This window comes from Hydractinia symbiolongicarpus, chromosome 4 (genome assembly GCF_029227915.1).
Source record: "Hydractinia symbiolongicarpus strain clone_291-10 chromosome 4, HSymV2.1, whole genome shotgun sequence".
Taxonomy (NCBI): Eukaryota; Metazoa; Cnidaria; class Hydrozoa; order Anthoathecata; family Hydractiniidae; genus Hydractinia; species Hydractinia symbiolongicarpus.
In genome coordinates, this window is record NC_079878.1 from 22420309 (window position 1) to 22437525 (window position 17217).

The 17217-nt window shown below is 31.4% G+C and overlaps 2 protein-coding genes across 2 annotated transcripts; both read right to left on the minus strand.

Moving 5' to 3' along the window:
* Positions 1-67: 67 nt before the first annotated feature.
* LOC130641867 (BLOC-1-related complex subunit 8 homolog) lies at positions 68-3388 on the minus strand. Its single transcript, XM_057448867.1, has 3 exons — positions 3121-3388; positions 1376-1567; positions 68-724 (listed from the first exon to the last, which is right to left on the minus strand). Exons 1-3 carry the CDS (start codon positions 3245-3247, stop codon positions 174-176), a joined length of 870 nt encoding a protein of 289 aa, XP_057304850.1. The 5' UTR covers positions 3248-3388; the 3' UTR covers positions 68-173.
* A 69-nt stretch (positions 3389-3457) lies between these two features.
* LOC130641869 (uncharacterized) lies at positions 3458-17074 on the minus strand. The gene is made up of 7 exons (XM_057448871.1): positions 16709-17074; positions 12307-12424; positions 11110-11237; positions 8735-8849; positions 7157-7250; positions 6264-6330; positions 3458-4345 (listed from the first exon to the last, which is right to left on the minus strand). Exons 1-6 carry the CDS (start codon positions 16894-16896, stop codon positions 6281-6283), a joined length of 693 nt encoding a protein of 230 aa, XP_057304854.1. The 5' UTR covers positions 16897-17074; the 3' UTR covers positions 3458-4345; positions 6264-6280.
* Positions 17075-17217: the final 143 nt, after the last annotated feature.

Here is a 17217-nt window from a genome sequence, read left to right on the forward strand (position 1 = left end):
ACCACGCTTTAAAACTAAATTTGGGTTTTGTCCTAATAAATATACGGTATGATTGAATATATCAATGTTTCCAAAGTATTATATACTTTTCTATTTTACGAACTATTGAAAGCCCTCATATTTTATGAAGAAAAAATCTACACAGGAAATTTTACAAACATTTAAATAAAAAATCATAATTTATTTGCAACAACATGAGCTTCTTCGATGTCGCCACTACCATCACTGGCATCAACATCTGACCGCTCCGTTATCATTCCAGAGGACTCGCGAAAACTACGAACTACATCTTCACATTCACTAATGTGACTTCTCCCTGGCATGTCAATGACAGTCATATCATTGTCATCATTCACAACGAATGCATTCTCTGCACTAGTCACTTCTGATGGTAATTCAACTTCCTGAAAGACTTCGTTGTCGTAATTCTGTAAACTATGCGACTTTTGCCAGTGAAAGATCAATTCGTCTTGGCTTGTAAGGGCAAAATAACAAACAGGACAGATATAACCTTCAGCTGGTTCATTTTGAGATATAGATCTGTTAGCATGTTGCGCGTTTTTTAAATCTAGTTCTAGCCGGGCGGCTTCTTGCTCTTCAACAAGATTTAACTCCCTTTTCATTTTTATTGCAGTTTTTAGAGCTTCTTGTATTCGAGTGAAATTTTTGATTTTTGATATTGACTCAATAACATTCATCGACAGATTTAGATCATAAACAGCTTCTAAATGAATAAAATACCATGATAAAACACGAGGTTGGAAAAAGAGCTTTGAAAGTAGCTTAGCAAAAAAAAGTCATGTCACACGGAGATCTCGTTTTCTAAAGATTTCATGCTTAATTTCTTACATATCCTTTTCAGAAAAAAAGTTAAAGAACATTAGAACAAAAATATAGTCAATAAAGATTTAGACACTTGCGAAAAATTACAAAATTAACTCTTCCTTAATTATTTAAAGCAGTCAGTTTTCCAAGGCTAATAAGAAAATTAAACTTGGCTATTAAACTCAAGATGAGGAAAAGGTTTTTTAAAAAAAGCGAAAAACAGTAGTCACTCATTAAACTTCGTCATTTGTAAAAAAATCAGTGTCTTGATTTTTGTTATTTCTAGAAAAGGTATTTTAGAGGTGGTTTATTTCAACAATATATTTCTTCTCTTTCGTTTTCTTCTTCTTCTTCTTTTATTGTTTATATATTACGAGATTATGAGTCCCCCTTTTTACATATAATCTATTTTATGATTTTTAAACATATACAACAATGGGTTACATATTTATTTCACAACAGTTGAAAACCAATAAATAAAATCTTCTATGTAAAAACAAGAGCAAAATTATTTGTGTATGTCATGAAACGTCCATTTAAAATCAATTACCTTCAATTTGTACAGCATTTGCTTTTAACTCAGATTTTCTTTGCACCAAATGTGGAAGTGTTCTACAGACATGCTCTTGAATTCGAAATAATCCTAAAGACGGTTCATTTGCAGCCAAATGAATCGACTCGTTCACTTTCGACGCTATGCGTTGTACTTTAAAATCTGTTTCCGGGTCTAGATGACGTAACCCTAAAAATGACATCAAAACTATACCAACTAAATATATGCACAAGTGTTTATTCATAATACAGAACCAAAAAAATACTGCTCAAAAAGAATGGCAAAAGAATGAAATCGTTTAAATAAAAATAATGAATATTGTTATTCATAACCACCTTAGATTTATAAATGGAAAACTTTTTAGCAAAATATAAAAAAGAGAAAAAAAAGAGAATAAAAAAAGAAAAAAAAAAGAATGCCAGGCGAGTCACTTCTGTAAGTTCACCAACAATTTTTGTAAGATTTTTTGTTTAATCGTAGAAACTCCACAGTAACACAGTAAAAGGGTTAAAATTTGGACATATTAGAAGGAATAGTGATCAAAATGTGGAAAACAATAAAATATATCACTGAATTCCGTGATAAATGAGTGAAGAGATATGAAAATATGGCAAATTGAATGATATGCGCTCCACATGACTTTTGGAGCTGAACGATTAAATAAAGCGTGGTAAGTGGTGTTTCGAATTGACTAGATCAACTACTTTCAGAATGCGTATGTGGAAACCAGTTCAATGTATTGCATGTGCTTTCTATCAAAGAAAGAAAGGTGGTTATGTCTTTTTGTGACATAATGAGATCAGAAACATCACAGGAAAAACAATACTTCACAAGAAGCACTCTTAGACATCAACATAAATTGAATTAAACAAAAGTTTCTTTTAGTTTACTACGATCAACATAACTTTGCCTAAGAGTTCTCAGGTCTTTCGCTTGGGAAAAAAAACGTTTAAAAAAATCATTCCATACTTTAGAAATAAATAAATTTCACAACATTCATAATAATTCACTAAATTTAAAAAATTTCATTAAAATTGGCATTTGGAAAAAAATTCTAGGTAAACAATCTTTAGATTGATAGATTGTTTTAAATTTTGTGTTATTTAGAAAATTTTAGGATACTTATTTGATAGGTTATTTAGACTATAGGTGTGGCCATAGTGTAAAATAAATAATAAAATATATATGCTTTTTTTATCCTCAACATCCTCTATAATCAATCAATCTTGGTGTTGTTGTTTTTTACAGAGCATCTTAACCCTATTCAACTTTTTTTTAACTATTTTCCAAAACTTAAAGTTGCACTTTGATTTCTTAACTTTTAATTAGCTTTAATTTTCTAGATTTTTTTTCAACATAAAAAGGAAATCTTGCAGAATTCTTTTTGAAAAAATTATGTAAAATATCTTCATAAGCTTTAGGAAACTCCTTAGTAAATAATGCTACATTATTTTTGCTTGACACTTTAGTGCGACTAAATATCATTATAAAAATCTCAAATTTTACTAATTTTTACCCACTTCTGTAAATTTAAGGACGTTATTATCAACAATGCTGACATCAGGAATTTTGTTTGAATAAGTTATTACTTAAGGCCTGTGCAACACTTCTTTTAAGTTTTGTCTAATGAAAAATTACTTTAGAGATCACAGAGGAGTGTCTGATGGGACCTACCCCAGCATTAAGTAGCCCGCAAATAGTCCAACAGGAAGAGAGTTAAAAAAGTCACCTGCATTACTAACCTGTAGCCTGCATGTTTATACCTCGAGTAGATTTGCTTCGAGCTGCATTAAAAGCACCAATTTGAGTATCCATTGCCTTCTTTACAAGATAATATTCTGTTGCATTGGACGACACAACAGCATCCATGTTCAAGTCATTTTATTAAATAGTGAATCTGTGAAGATACCATCTATATTATAATACCCGTATGTCTGTCTGTCATGCAAAATGGTAACCACAGTAGCGAGACACACAAAATCAGAGAAATAAAAAAGGGGGAAAACTCGTTGATTTATTCACAGCCCACTGACTAGTTCTCACAAAATTTACTAACCGGTGAAACAAAATAAAAAATAATCAAAATAATAAATTTACTTGACTCTGCTTAAAAAAAAGCATGTTGCAGTTATATAACCAAACCTGTCCGCAAAAACATGTAAAGATTAAACAAATCAATGTGCAAAGTTCCATTACCATGTAACAGATGAAAAATATGCACAGTATTAGAAACCCGCACAAACCTTCAGAGCTCACTTCTTAAATACTGTAAATTGTTCTCAATTGCTTGTATTAACGCACAAAATTCAAAATATATCATATAAACCTGAGAATTTATATGGGCGTTTGTGGCTATTGTTGCTATGCAGTAACAAGAGGCTTAAGTGATTCATAACAATGCCTATATTGCATTCTTATATGGCTATTCTCATTTCTTTAGACAGTTAACGACAAAAAGATTGTTACAAACATTACTGTATATAATAAAAAAGACTTTAATACAATACAAAACTTTAAAACGTGAAAAAAAATCAAACAGATTGGAATGGATTGTAAGAAAATATTTGGACATTCTCAATTTTCAATTCTCGTGCAGTTTAACACTTAATATGCTGGGTTAACATTACACTGAAAGTGAATAATGAGCAAGTTAAAATATTGTAAATCAAAGTGCTTATTGTACTGCATGCTGTGGTTTAAATTTCCAAAATGCTCAAGAAGTAAAGCAGTTTCAATTACAAAAATACTAAAAATTACTGAAACATTAAAATACTAGTAATCACAATGCAAAAAAATATCTATTATCTGTTAAAACTATTAAGACGTAAAAAATATATAAGGACAAAATCCTACATTAGATGATATAAACCATTATAATACTTTATGCTAAATGTTAAATACGAAAACCATAATAGCAGGGTACACCGTATTTCTCCACCTCATCCCACTTCCACAACTCAGTGTAACCTACCAGGAAATTAATATTTAATATAAAATACAGAAACAAGAACAAACACTTTTCATCATGTGCAGTCAATAGATCAATAAGATGTCTCTCCGGACCGTGCAGAAAAAAGGGTCTGAGGGAAAGTTATTGTACACAAACTTCGAGTGCTTTCAGTAGATCTAAAGCTCAAGCTTAGTAATACGGATTTGCATGATCAATTGAACTCAGAAGCTTAGTTATTTTATAGGGGATGGCTTGTAGATGTTAATTTTGATTCTTCAAATGGTAGGATGTGATTGTATTTTGAAAAAGATCTACCGTTTATCGGTGCTAGTCCTGATTGAATAGTCACCTGCTCCTGTTGTCCAAAAACTTGTTTTGAAGTAAAATGTCCTTATTCTGTACTTTATTTATCACCTAAAGATCTAAGATTCTGCTTGCCTTACTTAACCAATGTTGATAGGAGAGTTTAGGCTTAAAGAATCAGATAAGTACTTCACTTAATTTTAATGGATGTTACAGGTTGTCAACACTGTTATTTTTCTTATCTTGACCCCTCACGGATACATTTTGACCAAGTGGCTTTTAATGAACAGCACTGGAGTCACTCAACATTTACATTCAGTGAGTTTTGCAATCATTATTAAAGCAATAGTCTTGATAATGTTTTTTAAAGTTTGTGGTTATAAAATAGCCGTTTAATTGGTGTTTATTATTTGTATTTTTTTCTTCACTGATAAGAGGTGGTTTAAGATTTAAAAGTACTGCCTAGGTTCAAACAATATCATCAAGATAGTTTTATTTCTTGTAACCCTTCTCGGGGTAATAATAGATGCTTTGGCTGTATTAAATACAGGCTTCCTTTTTCAAAACATGTTTTTTAGTGAAAAAAGTTTGATCTTCAACAGGCAAAAACAATAATTTCCTAAAATATGATAAGCAACTGACATTACCAAGTACTGTGGAACTACAGGGCTTATCAAACAAAGAATTTGGATCATCAGTTGATGAAGATAATTGCGTTTTTAGACAAGGGTGATGGAATAGTGTTTGTCACAAATTCACTGGAGCTGTGTCATAAAATACAAGGAAGGATTAGGGCACTGAAGTGTTGGTTTCTCATAAAAAAATGAAGTGAATACACTTCATCATGACTTGGTTTTGGTACACAGAGAATATTTTTGCAGTGGTTCTCTTCATTAATTTAATCCATCTCTGTCTTTGAATTTGGTTAAAATGGCTTGTTCTAGCCTTCATGCATACACCAAAGCAAATTTTTGTGTACACGAACTTTACCCTATACCTCTGGCCACACATTTAACCTAAAATGGGGCTGGTAACAGACTGGCGTAGTACACTAAGCCCGTTCAAGTGATTGTCAGTTGATGTCAGAAGTATTGACACACTATCAGGATTATCACTCAGGATTTCATATGTATTATACTGTGCATTGTTTTCCTTGCTAGAAAGGTTTTTAAAAAAAAAGCAAACAGAAAAAATTATTTCAGGCTACTCCAAAAAAATTAGAATGTAAAACAAGATATGGAAAATTCTGAACACAATTTCGAAAAAGAAAGAAAAGATAGCTTACAAAACCTTTTAGAATACCTAACACTTTTACCTAGCTGAAGATTTTTTAATATGGCTTAAACATTTTCTTTTTTTGAATGCTTTTGTTATCTTACTATTTGTTTTTCATCTCCTCAAATTTAAGAATTAGACATATCCTGATGACAATACATTAGGCATTACTGGCAAAAAAGAATTACAACACTTAAATCAGCACAAGTAAGATTGTGTGCTTTGGTTATTATCGCCTTTTAAATAGGCATTCCCATGGAGAAATAAAAATACTAACATTCAAATTTCTAGGTAAAAAAAAAATCAAAAATAACATGAAAACATTTTTTAAACAAAAATAGAATATATTTATCCTACCATCACCACCTTCAACTTTATTTACCAACTGCGTAGAGGACCAAAACCAAAGAAGCAAACGCATAAGCTAGATATCAAAGACATGAAGAATGATAAAGCATTATGGTATTTCTTTGATTCTGGGAAGGTTGCAGTGGTAATGGAGACTTTTTCTTGTTAATTCAGACACACTGGCACTATTTTTTTAAAATCTTAAAAATTTTCAATTACTTTTTATGGGTATTATGCAAAAGGAAACACACATTAGTGACTCCATAAATATCTAGGAACATGAAATGTGAGTGAGTGGAAAATGTTGCCAGTAGAATATACTTCGATGAATTGTAAATCTTTACATGGGATTGATAGACAGCATTTCGAAGACACAATGATTTTGGTTATACAATGGCTAGCATATAGGTTCACAAGCTGGCAAATTGCTCAAATTCTTTTTAGACTAAACAGAGTAATTTTAAAGACAATACTAACTACCAGAGGTGCAACTTTTTATCCGTAAAGGACTGCCTTTCCAATATATATATTTGGTTGGACTTGGCAACAAATCAAACACAGTTTATTTTATTTAATATATTGTCAATTCAATTTTTAATTATTTTTTAATTCACAGTTTTTTTACTTATATACAATCTGATGATGCCTGAATAAAGAGCAAAAGAGAAATTTATCAACAACAGAAATTATGTCTTTTCTTCAACCTATCCACTCTATATATAGTTTTTAAAAGAAACATTTGTAAAACCTTTCGCTGATAAATAACTATTTCTAACATTATTTAAAACAAAAACACACTTTAGAGCTAAATATCCTTAAAAATGCAATATTTTAATTTTTCAGATTTAATCCCTTATATCTATGTATGTGACAGTTCTTGTTTTTTGTAAAAAAAAAATTACCTGTCCAGGAATTTAATCGCGAAGCTGCGCTTGGTTTTGGTATCTTGACATAGCAACCACCTGGACATGAACAACGACTCTCCAATGAAAAGTACTACAAGCAGAATGACAAATAATTAAAAACACAAATGTTTTTGCTTGATAAGCACATCAATTTTAAATTCACTAAAAATGACATGTCTTCAAAGAGAAAATATCAGGTGATACAAAGTTAACTATATTTTATGCATACAGGTTTCTTGAATACAAGGTATACCTTGGTGTCTTTATGCAGACGCCTATTTTAAAATACATGACAGCCAAAGTTTTCTTAACCAAATGATTCATACAGGTTAAAATTGACTTAAATTTGGGTATACAGCTCTCCAATGTATAAATATTGACATAGGCTTGTTAAACACACAACTTATATAGGTCTTCATCACATCTCATTATAACACACAACTTATATAGGTCTTCATTGCGTCTCATTATAACACACAACTTATATAGGTCTTCATCGCGTCTCATTATAAAACACAACTTATATAGGTTGCATCACATGTCATTATAAAACACAACTTATATAGGTCTTCATCACACCTCATTATAAAACACAACTTATATATAGGTCTTCATCACACCTCATTATAAAACACAACTTAAATAGGTCTTCATTACACCTCATTATAAAACACAACTTATATAGGTCTTTATCACATCTCATTATAAAACACAACTTATATAGGTCTTCATCACACCTCATTATGAAACACAACTTACATAGGTCTTAATCGCGTCTCATTATAAAATACAACTTATATAGGTCTTCATCACATCTTATTATCACACACAACTTAAATAGGTCTTAATCGCGTCTCATTATAAAACACAACTTACATAGGTCTTCATCACATCTTATTATAACACACAACTTAAATAGGTCTTAATCTCGTCTCATTATAAAACACAACTTATATAGGTCTTAATCTCGTCTCATTATAAAACACAACTTATATAGGTCTTCATCACACCTCATTATAAAACACAACTTATATCGGTCTTAATCGCGTCTCATTATAAAACACAACTTATATAGGTCTTCGTCACACTTCATTATAAAACACAACTTATATAGGTCTTCATCACATCTCATTATAACACACAACTTATATAGGTCTTAATCGCGTCTCATAAAACACAACTTATATAGGTCTTCATCACACTTCATTATAAAACACAACTTATATAGGTCTTCATCACATCTCATTATAAAACACAACTTATATAGGTCTTCATCACACCTCATTATGAAACACAACTTATGTAGGTCTTCATCACACTTCATTATAAAACACAACTTATATAGGTCTTCATCACACCTCATTATGAAACACAACTTATATAGGTCTTCATCACATGTCATTATAACACACAATTTATATAGGTCTTCATCACACCTCATTATAAAACACAACTTATATAGGTCTTCATCACATCTCATTATAAAACACAACTTATATAGGTCTTCATCACATGTCATTATAACACACAACTTATATAGGTCTTTATCAAATCTCAATATAACACACAACTTACATAGGTTTCTTGAACTCCTTCTGTAACATTCAGATAGTTAAATCTGCTTTCACTGAGAGACAGTCCTTTATTACATACCAAATAGATCACGGCTCCCACATTTGTTGATGCGTCCCTTAAAAGCAAAAATAGCAACAAGCTAACGACAGATTTATGTTCCAGAACATTGTTATATTATTAACTTTCATACCTTGTCAAATGGGAGTAAATTAAGCATTGTTAGTAGGAGATTGTTAGTAACTAAATAAATAAATCCGTATAATTTTTTTATATGAATTAAAGAAGTGAATTTAATACAACAATTTTATTGCTTTTTTCCTATTTATGATGTAAAGAAATAATGAATCTCTTATTGTGAATTATTTGACATAATATTTTTTGCCAAAGTGACACTCGTTTGCTCGTCTCATACCTCTTAATTTTTTTCCGACGACCCCATAACTCAGGATCTGCATGTCGGTTTGCAATTAAATTTTGTGAGTAAACATATACATAAAATTTGCTATTACTTAAATATGACATCATAATTTATGCAGCATAATTAAATCTAAAATTCTTTAAATGTGAATATTTTGAGAACGAAAAGAGCTTTTTAAAAAATTTAGAAAGCTCTATAATATAAGTCCAACATCATTTTATACCTTGGGTTCCCTTTAAAAAAAGATTGTTGAAGCTACTACATTGCGCTTTTAATTTTGAGACCAAATAACTTGGAAATGGTAGGAATAACTTATTTTATCTCCTATGCTTTAACTAGGGACCATCTGGGACTAAAAGGAGACTAATCTTCTCAAGTTGAGTAAACCCAACTCTTTTTGAAAAAGACAAACTCTATATCTCCTATGTTGGTCTAAAGCACATGATCCTCATTTCATGGTCTAGACAATAGAGGCAATGGGTAAACAAACTTACAAAGAAAACCCATGTATTAACAGGTCATTGCAAATATCATCAAAATTCAAATGTTCTTTTTTAATGTTCTTCCAGCGTCAAATATCAATGGTGGCATTTAACAATGCTGTTGTAATTGCTGTCCTATGTTAACACTATGTATTTTATTGAAACAACACAACAACACGTATTATGTTTATCTAAAAATCTACCACCCAGAAGATATATTAGGTATTTTAGGCCACCTACCACTAAGTAAAGCTAACAACAAAACAACATGCTATAAATTTTACTATTTTATATCGTATCAAAGTTCAGGATGATAGTCCTCTCTTCTACAACACAGCAGGCAACTTGTAAGACCTGTCCTCCTGTTTGCAAGGAGAGGTCTGTTGAGGACTCTTTTATTGAGTATCCTGTATGGTTCAGGCTTTTTTAAAGCTTGACTACTTCTGTGATACACAACTCTAATGAAAAACTATCATTACTTTGAACATACAATTAGAAGAGTGCTGCGACCATCAGTTCTTAAATTACGGTTGTACAACTAAGTTCTCAGGCAGCCTTTTGAACTAAGTTGACACAACTTAACGAAGTACACAATGTTAAAGGTAGGTTAATAGAACTTGTACTTATCCTGTACATGCATATTACAAGTTGTCCTAGTGAAGAAACGTAAATATTAGACTTGTAAATTTTTTATAATGAAAAAATTTATTCTATTGTTTTTTGTCTTTGCAAATAATGTTTTGCCATCACATATCAAGTTCTGAACAGCAATTTCTAAAAATTAATTTTTTTTAGATTTCCAACTCTACTCCTCTGCCTAAAGTAAATTTTCCACAGACTTATTAGGCTCTACACAATGGAGGCAACGGGTTAACAACAAATTTCTAAAAACATTTCATATAAACAGGTGCCAGCTGATTTTAACATAATTTCACTTTTCAAAATATAAATATAAAGTCCATTTGCAAAAATGTGCTGATTGTAGAGAAAACCACCTTGCAGCTGTTCTCAGGGAGGAATGTAAGCCACTTGCCAATAATCCTTTGTTAATGGTTACTTTGCGTAGGTCACATACAAACGATTGATAAAAAAATAGGATTCGCAATTTTAACATTTTTTTTTGTAGAATGATTCACAAAGACAGCATTTTAATTCGCAAATTGCTAATAGCGACCCTGCTTTATTCGAACCCGATTATTTTATTAGAAACTAGTTGGTTGCCTGTGGAAAAATCCACGGGTTCGCCTGTCCTTTTTAAACCACATTACGTGCATGTCGCTACTTGCGGTACCATTTTGCGTGACAGATATGGTTATATGTTAACCTCTGGAAAAATCCATGGGGTCACCCATCCTTTATATATCGCATTTCGTGTTTCTGTAACACACAGACGCACGAACAGACGGAATACAGCTATTATTAAAGAGATTACTAAATATTTACAGTAAGCACTCAAACATAAAATGCAATCTTACCGGTAAGTTACAGAAACACCAGAATAATTTGACAAAAACGTTGGATTTACAACATATTTAAATACACCAGATTCCATGTTGCCAAGGCTATCACATATATGGGCTGATATACTTGTATATCGTGCTGCCTGTGAAATAAAAAATTATATTGCATTAGGTCAAACAAAATGTTAATTTAAATTTCAATCTGAAAACTACCACACTTTTTTTAAAACCATAAACTAAGATCTATAGCCTCAAAATACATATTCTTACCCGGCAGTTTAGGTTTTATTATCAAAAGTTTGAAGATTTTGACTATTTTGTAAAACAGCTTAAAGAAAGTCCCAGGTAATTAATTATGTGAATTTGTTATTTAGGCTCAAAAAATTGTTTAACAAGTCAAAATAATACTAGAGATTTCAGTGAGAAAAACAACATGCACGACTTCCTCAAATAGCACACATAAATACAGTTTTAAAAAACTGTTTAGAAATGTCTTCGTTGAGCTTATGTTTTATTTTCTTTGAGAAGTGGGAATTTGTTATTTAGCTATACCCTAATTTTAAAATAAAAATCACAAAAGTGAACTAACTTTTCAAAGGCTTAATTTTCCCCTATATAAAAAATTCTTAACGTATTGCTGTAAAGGGTAACTTAACTATACACTCTAATTTCTTACTTGTTTTTCTGTTGCATTTTCGTCTTTTACGCAAAAAGCCGAAAATGAAACAGAAAAAGTAGGGTAAATAGCATGCCGGACTGCTGTTGTACATGGGTGCATGCACATTTGCATCAATCACACTTGTCTCATGGAGCTCTAAATACCTACTTTTGAATATATATATTTGAAGCTAATATCCCCAATAATATATGTCAAACAATAGATCTTTGAAAACAGGAATTTTAACAAAAAATGCTGATGCCAGCCAAAATTATTACATCTTAAGCATGATTTGTAATTTTCATGTAATATATCAAGCGCTATAGCTTACAATCTAACCTATAGGAGTTATGAAGGTAGTTGCCCATAACCTGGCATTAATATGATTCAGGTAAAACAGAAACTAATTATTTGTTATCAGCTAAAGAATTATTTCCCCTTAAGGAATGAAGAAATTTGGCACTATTTTTGCATTCCTAGCCAACATTGAAAACTACCTATCAAAATAAGAATAAATAGGAACACAAGTGAAATAATGAAATATGACTACTTACTGTGACCTTAACGCACTTTTTGTGGCCTGGTCTTGGCTTTGTGATGTTATCAAACATGTTGAAATTGTTACATGGATGATATCCAAAATCCCAACTTATTCCATCTTGAGTTTTAAACCTATGAATATAAATGCAATAATATTGCTGGTATACAGCAACTTTGTGGAATTTTCTGCTTTACAGAAAGACTGCAAACTGAAAGAAAAATGAAATAAGCATCTTTTTTATAAAAATAATCTTTTTTGCCAATCCTAACTCACATTCATGGAATAACAAGAAATCTTACTCTTGGAAAACGCACTTGGAATTTTTAACTTTTCAGGTTATATGCTAATAAATAGCCTAATTACACGATTATATAGAAAAAAAAGAAAGAAAGACTAAAACACCATAAATTCGTGTTTTGACTAAATTTTCTTCATAAAATGAATTCAAATTAGAATGTTGTTGTTTTCATACATAGAGAAGACGGGATAAACTATGAGATAGTTTAGATTGTCAATACTTATTTTTTTCTACAACACACAAAACAACACACTGGAACTGTCAAATACTAGGTTAAAACAAATCATTTCCATTTTTTTTTAGACATCAAATTAAAGTTAAAAAACAGCGCAAGCGAATTTTTATCATTTTGACACTGAACATGAATGTGTTTAGCCAATCGAATCCTGAGGTGTTTGTCTTTTTAAACAGCTCAAAATGCTTTAAATAAAAATGACTTGATCAATGAGAATATTCTAGGTGATGATTGAGGCAAAGTCAGGCGAGAATGAAAAGTCAAGTGTATTATGCATTAACTAGCCATATTCCCGTGAAAAATCCACTGTAACTCTTATTGAATTCGTGTAAGGGGTCCAAAGCTTTGCAAAACATACATCACAGTAATTTGAATTTTTGAAAATGGTCACAAAAAAAAAAAAAAGCAAAATCTCCATCAAAATCGTAGGTGTCTAACAGCATGTAAAAAGCCAAATCTGCTAAAGCAAAACCTTGCTTTGCCCATGCCAAAAGTACACCAGGAAAAAAAGCATATCAAACACTGGGAACAAGGTTGACAATAACCTTCCCAAAATTTCACACAAAATGTAAGAAATCGGCAATCCGTGAGTTTTAACATAGTCACCCACACATGTGTTATGATATAGGATATGTATTAATTTAAAAATCAAGAGTTCAATCAAAATGATTGGTGAAACTCTTGGCCATCACCTGGCTAACAGTTCCAATAAATTTTTGGTTCTATATAATTGACCCTCTTCCCAATGTAACTTCCACATGTATTGTGGATATATATGGTACATCAGTACATGAATTGAAAGTGCAAGGCAGGCTTTACATGAAGAAGATTTAACTGAATTGAAACTATTGCTCATGTGCACAGAGTTATATAGATTGGTCACATGCTTTTCTCCTGATATAATGAATAATTGCTGAAAATATAATTCACAATCTCTTTTATTCGTAATCCCCATACTTAAACCCAGAAATACATCAAGCTTAACATGAATATGGATTGAGAATTTCACAGCTTCAGAGTTATTGTCTACCCAATGTACCAGCAACCAACAATCCATGAATAAATCTTACTGGGTCAGCATTTAAGCACAAATTCTATGACTCGCCTGATCTTATGACTCACAATGTATAGGAATAGTAGAATGTCGATACCCCACAAGTGCATCATGACAATAAAAAGTGCTCTTTTGTTGTGGATTTTTGTTACCTATCTCATATGGATTTGCATTCATGGACTTGGAAAATATTCTTTAACAGATAATTTTGTGGTTGACTAATAACATAAAAGTTTTAACATAAAAAAATAACCATCAATAATTCAGAATTAATGAAGGAGAATGAAAGAGTTTTGATGCGGAAAATTGAAAAGGAGGAGATTCGAGGAGTTTCATGGAATGAAACCCTGTTTATTATGATGCCTTAACATCCTGTTGTAATTATTCCACTGAAAATGATGCAAATAGTTATTGTTAAAAGAAAGCTTAAAATTTCGCATCTTCGCATATCCTGAATAACATAGATAATTTTCTCAACTCTAGCTACATAAAATATATCGGGAAAATTAAGAGCAGCAGGAAAATTAAGGAAACACCACATGCTCCTTACCACACATATAATCATTACCACAGCCCCTTGTGTGCTAGCTAGCTACTGCAAGCCTTCAGGTTCATACTTTCCCTACTCTCTGCTCCAATCAAGCCGTATGTATTGAATAATAAGAAACATTGCATACTGAAGACAAAATAATACTAATAAAAACAAAAATAAAACATTTGACGCAGCTAACACACAGCACATGCATTTCTCTAACCATTTTCCAATTCGTGCATGCAACCCTAAAATTTCTTATCAAGTACAGAATGTAAACAAACTATACTGTACCCAAATATTTTTTTAATAACTGTGAGTGATCAAGTAATGCTATAGACAATTTGACTTATTAATAGCAACATTAATTTTCTGACATCATGGCTAAGTGCTGCTATCAATTTAACTTTAACGAACACTTATACTTCAACTTAGCTTCAGTTGTTGGTGGACTTTGTAAAATTGTTTTACTTTTTAACTTTCACAGAGATTCCCTTTAACTTGACTTGACTTTAAATGCAAAGTTATCATTGGCATAAAAAAACATAAAAAAATAAAATAAAATAGGCTTGAAACTGGTAGAAAAAACAAGATTCTAATAAAAAACATGAAAAAGGCTGAAGTACAGTATGCATTTTAGCTCTAAAATATCACATCTCTGTTTTTGAGCAATAGCATAAAAAAATAGCAATTAAACTTAAAACTGGCAGGTTCAGTACTGAGTGGTAATGTTATCGTCTATGACTCCATATAACAAATTGTCAACTAAAATTATAAAAAAGTGTGGAATGTGTTTAAAAAAATTGACAACGACAGCTGGGATTAAATAAACAATCTTCATTAAAACTATCTACTGTGGGACTCACTGTGAGAAATATTCATGCAAGAGACAGGTTAAAATAAATCTCATTGGTTGAAATAGCCATTCTATAGATGAAAACGTAATGAACATATTGACCTTTAGTATTATTGGCATCAGCTTAATATGACACAGTTAAGATATATAAAATCCTGGAGGAAAACCTTTGAAATTTCAGATGCATTTTACAGATGATTTCAAATTTAAAGCACAACTTATGAAATTACAGGTGGCTGTTGGAAAATGAAAAAGAGAGTGAAATAACAAAATTGGAAAAAGCTAAATACAAAGCAAAATACATGCGCAACATCATTTTACTTTGCCCGATGATGGGAGAAGGATCTCCCGAAAACGTCGCCTACTATCATGTTCAAGAAATGATAAACTTTCCACAGTAGTTGGTATAAAAAAGGGACAGATTTCCTTGGTTATAAAATAACATTGAGACTGTTCATCTTATTAAACGCATGCCAAGATCAAAAGTGCTTATGGTACATTAGCATAGTCAGGAAAATTCTCAAATAGGAAGAACAGCCTTTAAATTTTTTGTTGAAGGTCATTTAAAATGAAATTGCATGATGTGCTCAGTGCTGCCCAGTCGTGCATCTTAGCGGGACAATGTCCACCGTAACGCGTGCAGAAAGTCAAAATGGCAGTGGTTTAAGCAAATTCATTGCCCATACTCATGAAAATACTTTATCATACACTGCAGTGCTTGCAGCCCTCATGAAAATTTGAAAGTGGTTTGACTTTTCACATTTTGAATTAAAAAAACACAAGGAGAAACAACTCCAACAGGGAGGTTCTGGCATGTGCCTAATGAAAAACTTTATTTCAAACTTTGTCTGCTTTGTGAATAAATTATTTGTGAATTAAAATCTGCAATTGTGATTGTTTTTGACTAAACAGTCCCAGTTGGTTAATCAGTCAGGTATACTTGAGCTTGTAATAATAGCTTAATAATAACCCAGCTTTTTAAACTCTTTTCTAAACTTTTTTCATCCAATGTTTACCTACATATATTCAGCATATTTCCCATACAAATTTTACTTGACAGCAATGTGTTAGAGCTAGATTTTTACAAGATACATTAAGTACATAATAAAGAATAGAACTTGTAAATTCTACACCAAAAAGACTCAGTGGAACACCTCGCACTCTAATTCTTTTGAAATTAAAAAACAATAGAAAATTCAATACATTTAAAGCATATGGAAAAAAAGTTGTTTCTCATTGTCTTTTCTTACCTCCAATTTTAAAACTAACAGTCCAGGCAAAAGGCGCTTGTAAAACTGACGTGCTAAAAGATTGAAGTGGACTTTCACCACGTTCATGTTATGCTAACTACTTGGTGTGAAAATATCACAGGGATATATGCAATGCACTTACAAATCATTCAGCAGTATTATATCACTGTTTTGTTTTGCTTTTACTTACCGTGGAATTCGACGTTGCGTATCATTTTTCACTAGGTCTCTCAATGCAATGATTTTTTGTGTGTCACTCATCCTGCATGCACAGCCTGCTAAGCCTTGGATAGGATCACAAGATTTTGTAGCTCCATAACAGTTATGTGGTAATTGATTTAAAACAAAGATGAAACAAATAAACATCCAGACACCCATAATGATTTCGTAATGATGATAAAAGCACTTTAATTAACTTTATTAGTTTTCTTTCTAAAAACACAAGTCAAATAATACATCACACAAGCTCTTTACCCTTTTCAAAAATAAACAGTTTAGAAAACTTCCTGCAGTTAGGGAGATGTAGAAGAACACTTGTTAACTTTAAGTTCAGTTTATAATTCTGACTACTGGTTATAAAGGAGAAGTTATATTCAGCAGTAAATAACAGAAAGGAGTGAAAGCATGAATCACAAACTACATTACTGAGAAGCAGAGAGCAATTTTTACCCAACAAAGAAACCAAAAAAAAAAGGATAA